The sequence below is a fragment of the Gekko japonicus genome, unplaced genomic scaffold (assembly GCF_001447785.1).
Source record: "Gekko japonicus isolate JY-2015 unplaced genomic scaffold, Gekko_japonicus_V1.1 scaffold1356, whole genome shotgun sequence".
Classification (NCBI taxonomy): Eukaryota; Metazoa; Chordata; class Lepidosauria; order Squamata; family Gekkonidae; genus Gekko; species Gekko japonicus.
Window position 1 is genome coordinate 455,943 of NW_015170320.1, and position 8,043 is coordinate 463,985.

The 8,043-nt window shown below is 45.3% G+C and overlaps 1 protein-coding gene across 1 annotated transcript in view; it reads left to right on the forward strand.

The window, feature by feature from the left end:
* ADGRL1 (adhesion G protein-coupled receptor L1) overlaps nucleotides 1–5,025 on the forward strand; it is a 105,331-nt gene extending 100,306 nt beyond the window's left edge. The window contains exons 22-23 of the mRNA XM_015418056.1: nucleotides 286–303; nucleotides 3,895–5,025. Of these exons, the coding sequence (XP_015273542.1) occupies nucleotides 286–303; nucleotides 3,895–4,673 (797 nt within the window). The 3' untranslated portion in view covers nucleotides 4,674–5,025. The remainder of the gene's footprint in view (nucleotides 1–285; nucleotides 304–3,894) is intronic.
* The last annotated feature ends 3,018 nt before the right edge of the window (nucleotides 5,026–8,043 follow it).

Genomic DNA, 8,043 nt, shown 5'->3' on the forward strand with positions numbered 1-8,043 from the left:
ATGCCTCTTGCCTTAAAAACCCTGTGAGGTTTGCCATAAGCCGGCTGCAGCTTGACGGCACTTTCCACCACCATTAGTAACAGCCTATCAAATAGGAATCTTCTTAAGCTGTGAGGCACTGGGGAAAAGAGGCCCAGCAAACTGGCTCTGAGACCAGGCCCTGGTTCATGCCACCAGTAGATGCCACAGGAAGGATCTCAGCAATGTCATATATTTCATTACTGGCTTTGGCCACTTGGGTAACTCTCTCTCTTTCTCTTTCTGTCCAACTGGTGCTGCCTGCAGGGAGCTTCCGAGAGTCCAGTACGTCCCTCCTTTCCAGTTCCATTTCGCAGTAATGTTTCCTTCATTGCTAGTTTGACTGGCAGGCTGGGGGTGGGCGCAGCTCAGATGTGAGCAAGTAGCCGGTGTGTTCAGCTGCAACCTGCCAGAAGCAGGAGGCATTATAAGCAGGACCACAGTGCTGGCTTTTCGCTGGAATGCCTGGTTACTTCCCATTTCTCTGTGGGTGGTATTGGGGCATCATGGTTCATGCAGTTCTGGTCGTGGACACTAGATGGCGATAAAAGCATCAGCAGAGCGCAAGAATACAAAAATAATGACCATCCTTCCCATTCTTGCATGCTGTATTAAAATATAGTGGGCCTTGCACTCTTACCTTTTGCTACTATCCCAGCGGGCTAACCATAGCATATCTGAAAAATGCTTCCTTCAGCCTTTTATGCAACCCTTATTGAGTGGAGGCAGTTGACTATGTAACCTTTTATCTGGCCTCCTCCATTGACCAAACAGATTGTTGCCTGCTCGATAATGCATGTGGCTGTTCGTGGCTAAGCTAGATACCCCCATATGGGTTTTCTCCTCTCCCACCACCAAAAAGTGATACCATAGTTGCACCTTTGCTTACACAGCACTGTACCAAGATGTCTACCAACAAATCATTTAACACATGCACATCCTTCTAAAGACTAAGCAAGTATATCAGTTCTTAAGAACACTTTGCTAAAAGAAAAGCCTCACTATTTTGGACTTACCTCTGAGCCTCTGTTGAAGATTTCTCCCTATGTCTCCCTCAAGGGCGATAGCTCTCTGTGTCTTCCAGTTTCTAGAACTCAGAGAACAAATGTAATTAACATATGCATTGGAGGATTCTACTGTTTATTTTGGAGTTCTGTGGAAGAAAGCAGAGCCGGGTGACTTGCTTGCCTTGTGCTGAGAAGGAGCAAGATTAGAAGAAGCCACTAAGGCCTATCGGCCTTCCAGCTCACTCTTGGAGGGATTGTTCTTCCCCAGTAAGCAAAAGCAGCTGCTTCCGTGGGTAAACACAATGTGGAAGTTGTCTTCTCTAGCGACTGATGGGAACTAGAGATGTCACAAATTCCGTGTCAAATGTGTTCAACATTTGAACCTGGCATGTTCAAATGAGACAATCAGCTGCGACTCAATTACCTGCTCTGGTCGATTGGCAGTGAACAACTTAAATATCTGCCAAACAGTTGTGCACTATTGATCCATGTAGATTGGCAGTCATTAACTAAAGACTACTTGGATGAACATCGAAGGGTAATTTTTTTAAAAAATACAGCAGTTCATGACTGATTTACAAATTTAACTATCTGTGGCTGCGGTCAGACAGTCAGTTTGATCCAATGTCATTGCTGATCCCTTCTGGATTTAAAGAGCATGATCAGACAGCAACATCTGACTCCCATTCCCCAGTCGTTGGCACCATGTTCTGACCCACCTTCGAATCAGAGTTATTAGGCACCAGGGAAAGTCCAGTCTTTACAGATGTCAGGGCTTTCATCCCACATTTCCGGATGTCTGAACTCCCCTTTTGCGAGCTCAAGCTGGTTGGGAAGTGTGAACCTTCCCGTCCATTTGGGGAGGGGGGGGGCTTTGATCAGGTAGTGATGTGCGCATAAATGCCCCATGGTCTTCAATCACTGCTTGTTTACAGACCTCTCTCTCTCATGGGAGCTTCTCAAGACCTCCACAGTTTCAAAAACACTTCCTGCACACTGCACTACATATCCCAGCAGCCTCCTTCAGCAATCCCATTGGCTACCAGCCGCCATCTTGCCAGGAGTTTGAAGGCATGCCCTTAAGGGGGCAGCTGTCACTTTGGAATCATTTAATTTCTGGTGGCGCTGAGCTGTCAAAAAGGAGCAATGCTTCGAATATGCGCTTATGTACATGAATGAAAAACAAATTTTAAAAAGGTTGCTGCATGCCCGCCCACTCTGTGGTTACCACACAGCAATAATCTGAAGCCACAGGGTGAGTGTGCACTGAAGCTGGCTCAGGGTGGAATGTCTGATCAAAACTCACCATGACAAAATAAAACAGTGTAATTAGAAGCACAGCAATAGCGTGCCAAACCTGTCATCTGACTGCAGCCAAAGACTACATTCTCATAGTAAGCCACCATTTTCCCTGTGTTTTTCAACTGCCATGACGCCTGAAAACCTTTGGAGGTCTTTAAAAAAATTAATAATCTAGCATTCTAATGATGTATTGCCAGAACTGCTGATGTCCTAGCTCTCTTTTCTTTTTTAAAAAAGTAAGTCTTGAACCTTTCTTTTTTAAAAAAAAAAATCTTGAACGGGCCGGGTTGAACCTATAATTACAAGGCTTACTTTTTTAAAAGTTAGCCTTGTAGTTATAAGGAGATAGGTGTAGGCAGTATATTTCCCCTTATAACTCTGCAACTGAAGGCATTAGGAAATTACTTTTTAAAAATGAGAGCAGAGACTTCAGTGATCATGGCAATACATTGTTAGAATGCAAGACGGTAAAACCACAGTAGCATTTACTTTTAAAAAAACACACTTCAAAAGCCTTCTGATGGCATAGCAAGAAAATGACAGCCATGGCTGAAGGAAAAGCTGATTGTGCTGTATTGCCCTGTTAGAAAGGCATACAGTGAAGCAGGCTGTCAAACAGCCATGGACAGGCCAATGAATGGTTGAATTGGTCATTAAAAAATTGGCATTTTATTTGAGACAGGTGAACAGAATGTAAGTGGGTGTTTGAGCATCCCTGGCCAGGAGCACTGTATACAGCAGTGCACCTTCTTCAGCTTCTCACACAAACACATGAAGCTGCTGTATACTGAATCAGACCCTCAGTTCATCCAAGTCAGTGTTGTCTACTCAGACTGGCAGCATCTCTCCAGAGTCTCAGGCAGAGGTCTTCCACATCACCTCCTGCCAAATTCTTTTAACTGGAGATTGAACCTGGGACCTTCTGCATGCCAAGCAGATGCTCTAACACTGAGTGACAGCCCTCCTCCGCCCAGTGCAAGGCAAGGGTAAATTAGCAAGATCCTAGCCGAGAGGACTCTACTCTCATCCACAGGTTTCCAGAACAAGCAGAGACAAATGCCAAAACATGTAGCAATTGTAGTGTGTGAATGAGGTGTAAGAGAACACCTTGGTTAATTAAGGAAACATGCAGCACCGCTAGGCTTGCAAAAACAACATTTATTGAAATACACTAGACTTTTCCATTACATTTCTTAAATTCTTAGTCTGACTCATTTCAGGATTGCCTGTCTGCCTTTTCAGCCATTTGGGGTGCTGCCTTCCGTTCTTATTTATGCAAACGACTTCTCTGTGTACAATAATCCTATACATCTCTTATACACAACTTCATCAGTTCTTTTACTTGACTTCTGTACAAATACACGTCTAGTTTTCATGTAACTACGCATTAAGTCATACATGCTGCTCACATATCTTTTTTTTCTTGCATACACGGCACTTGGGCAGATCTTCTGGCCATTTGGACCTCGGTTTCCAAGTGATTGCCTCTAGTCCCTGACGTGAGCACTAGTCTCCTGCTTCCCATCTCCCCCCCCACTAATACCCATCTCTGTGCCCCCCCCCACAGAGCACCCCCTGAACAACAGCCGAGACGCCTGTGGCATGGACACCCTCCCGCTCAATGGCAACTTCAATAATAGCTACTCCCTCCGCAGTGGTGACTTCTCAGCTGATGGCACGAAGATGGCTGATTGCCGACGCAACCTGACTGATGCTGCCGCCTTTGAAAAAATGATCATTTCTGAGTTGGTTCATAACAACTTGAGGGGAGGAGGAAGTGTTGTGGTCAAGGGAGGTGGGGTTTCCACAGAGGCCTCCAACCCCCCTGCGCCACCTCCCCCTCCCAATGTAGCAGCAGGGGGAGGGGGTACCAACAGTGAGGATGATGCCATTGTGCCTGATGCCCCTTCTTTGACCCATGAGGAGAACATGGAAATTGAACTCATGTATAAGGCCTTAGAGGAGCCACTCTTGCTTCAGAGGGCACAGTCCATCCTCTACCAGAGCGACTTGGAGGAGTCGGAGAGCTGCACAGCTGACCTGACAGAGGGGGGTGACGGCCAAGCCCCTTCACCTAACAGGGACTCTTTATACACCAGTATGACCAACCTGAGGGACTCCCCATACCCGGACAGCAGCCCCGAGGCAGTTGGGGAAGTGCTCCCTCATGCCCAAGCCATCAATGAAATCTACTACACCAACCGGCCAGCCTTGGTGCCACGCAACCAGCTTCAGGCCTACTATCAAGTCCGGAGACCCAGCAATGATGGTTACTTGGTCCCAGGAAGCTTAGAAAGCCCAGCAGTGGAGGGAGATGGCCAAATGCAGCTGGTGACCAGCCTCTGAGGGGCCAAAAAAGGGACTGAGGGACCATACCTCCCCCAACCCCAATATGGCATCCTTGCCGTGACCTGAACATTTTCATTTTTTCCTGGAGGAAAGGGTAGGGGAAGAAGAGAATGGAGCAGGGTTGGGGAACGAATGGAGGAGAGAAGTGGAAGAAAGAGCTGAGTGTGGTAGAATGCTTTTCCAAGGGAGGGCAGCCATTTTGTCCTGCTTTCCTCCTGTACAATTAGTTTTCCAGACAGGAAGTGGCACATTGCCTAGTGGGTTGTGTCAGGCAAATGCAATGGAGGGAAGAGAGCAGCGTGCAGGCAAAGGGATCAGACTTATTTTAACAATACCTCCTAGATACAGGGGCAGCGGGGTGGGGGGGAACATTAAATTGAAAGAAGAAAATTTTAAATAATTATGAGTTGGGTTTGGGGGGTTTGCTTTGTTTCGGAGGGTTGGGTTGTTATTTTTTTGGATGCTACAAAAATCAAAGCCATGAGGGTGTAATCTGCAGAGAATGAGACACCTGGGGAAATGCCCTGCTTCCTGGCACAGTAACCATTCTCTGCCCTCCCCCTTCCTATGACTTTGCTGGAACAGAGGCCTGTAATGTTTTTTCAGAATAGTACAAAGGATTAATGGGGCCTTATGGCACTTAGCCTAGTTGGGGTATAGATGCAACTGTTGCCAAAAACTATTCAGAGAGGAATGGGGGGGGGGGGGTATGTGTGGGGGGGGAGGAAGGAGTTGTTCAGATTATGCTCAGCCCAGAACTTGCTTTTCAGTATTTGTTGACTGTCACAGTTTATCAATAGGATTTTGGATTTAGCTTCTTTCTTTCAGGCTGGTAGGATGACAGGAAAATTTTCCTTTGTTTGTTTGTTTCAAAAGAGCCCACATAGGAATGCCTGACATGCACCACTGTTTCGGGGGAAAGGAAGAAGTAGCAGTGAGGCTGCTATTTTTAGATTTGATTTGACTTTTGTGGATGCACTGGGCAGCCTTCCCCCTCATTACTGCTTTGGTGTGGTAACCGGGCTTGAAATAAAATTGCACAGAATAGAGATGATTGGGAAGGGAAGGGGGGCACTTTCTCCTGTGTTGTCTGTTTAACTCCATTCCCTCAGCCCCCCTGCCCCCCCCCCACTGAATTCCTGCTCCAACATTTAGCTGTGATGCAAGAAGAATTATCTGTCCTTCTTTCTATTTCATTCCTGCCTACAAAGAAGCAAAAGCCAGGAGTACCTGCAATGCAAATATGGCTGCCATCCAAACCCATTCGGGACCAGATGGGGGAGGGGTAGTAGGTGTGTAGAAACATGATCTCTTTCCCCCCCAAAAAAACTGGATGGATTGTCCTTCAGCAAAAATGACATAAATGGGGAAAAAAACAGCAACAGAAACAATAATCCAGACTGCACTTTTTCCCCCAAAGGAAAAATGAAATACCAGATCTCCCTCTTCAAGCACAACTCCGACTTTTCTCACCAACTCTTTTCCCGAGAGAGTTGGGGAAGCAACCAGTCTCACCTAGAGGCATCATATCTCTGGGGCGGGCGGTGGGCGGGGTCAGAATGGGTTGGGGAAGGGGGGGATGTGATACCAATTGAAATGCTGTAAATATGAAATCCTAAAAACAACAAAAAGAATTGATTTTACTCACTTGAAAAAGGTAAAAAAAACAAACAAGTAACTTTTCTGTCTGGGTTTTAAATATATCTATATTTATGTTATATATATATAGATATATGGTACTCAGTTCTGCTCTAGCTCCATGTGCAGTATAGGAGCATGAAAGGGAAAAGAAAATCCCTGCTGTGACAAAGACGGGGCGGGGGGAACCCACAAAGAGCAGATTTTTACAATCAAAATGAAAAAAAAGAAAAAAACATTTTGGCACAATTTTTATGTAATATATAGCATATACGGCATCATTTCTGTGACCTTAAAGCATTTCCCCTTTCCTGCTGGAAGAGGTATCTTTTTCATACATCTCTACATGAAGTTGATTATTTTCTCATTCACTGCCACTGTGGAATTGTGGGTGGGGGAAAAAAATCAAAAACAATTTTTATTGCAAGACCCAAAGATGCTATAATTCTGTAACACTGTAGGTTCCAGGAAAATCCTTTGTTTTTAGGAACTGGTGGGTTGGGGGAGACAGAATGTTGTTTCATTTCATTTAAGAACAAACATGCATATCATTTGTATTTGTTTGAAATGTTTAGGCTAGTAGCAGCCTGACCACATTGCATTGAAAAGGAAAGTGGTGTGTGGTATTGCTACTTGCCACCTCAAAGTGTTAGTTTTCTTTCATTTATGCTGTTTGTATCTCCCCCCCCCCCCTTACTAGTAGCATTCTGGGAGATTGTCAAATGTAGAGGTTAGCATTTGAGGGAGCACCTTGGACTAGGCAGAGCCTTTCTCTTTCCACTATATTGTGGAGGGAAGGAAGAGCCATCAACAATCCTTTATTACCTGTAAGTATCTCTTACCCCAGTGCCACTGCTGAGAGTCAATCAAATCCTGAACCTGCCCTGACAGTGGCAATGCAAGCCACACCTTCTTTACATCAAGAGACAATTCTACCCCTTAACTAGTGTGATATGGGGGGGGGGTAATTGTTCAGTGTTCCCCTATGTTGTCATTGGGCCTGGCCTGTTTGCATGGCTTCCTTCTTTCCCTGTCCAACGTTTTTGTTTTGTTTTTTGGTAAACAGGAGCTGGCCATATCCTCATATTGATTTGTTCTTCTCTGTTAGGAGCCAAGATGGAGGTTAGGAGTAGAAGAGCATGCATTTGTGGCAGTTGGGGAAATAACCCAAAACGACATCAGAGCACCGACCCTGATCTTGCAGTTTTTAGAACCTAGAGAGATAGCATATGGTCAAGATACTTAGACTTTTCCACCGAGAGACTTTTAAAAAAAATCCATCCCACAGTGCAATCAGTTTTCTGGTTTGGGAGACAATAGAGTTAGCATCCTGTAAAAGTGTTCATGCATCTTTTGTTTTATAGGTTAGATCCAGTGGAGGATTTCCATGGAGGGGGGCAGTTTTCATCGATTCCCCCCCTCCCACTACAAACCTTTGGTCTCCCTGTCAGGCTGCTCCCAGGGAGCCCTCATTCCCCAGGAGCAGCGGGGGGGGGGATTTGGGGCAGGAGTGAGGAAGTCAGGCTTTAAGTCTGTATATCGGTCCTTTTTCCCAAGAACACAAAGGTTTGGGGTGTTTTTTCTTTTTTGGGTTGATGACCTTTTGTTAAATTACTCATTGAATAAATATTAGTTAGTTTAGGTCTTCTACAACATCTGTTTACCCAAACTCCTTTCTGCCACTCTTTTGATCTTAGTCCAAGACACACTTATTTACTTTCTTAGGAGC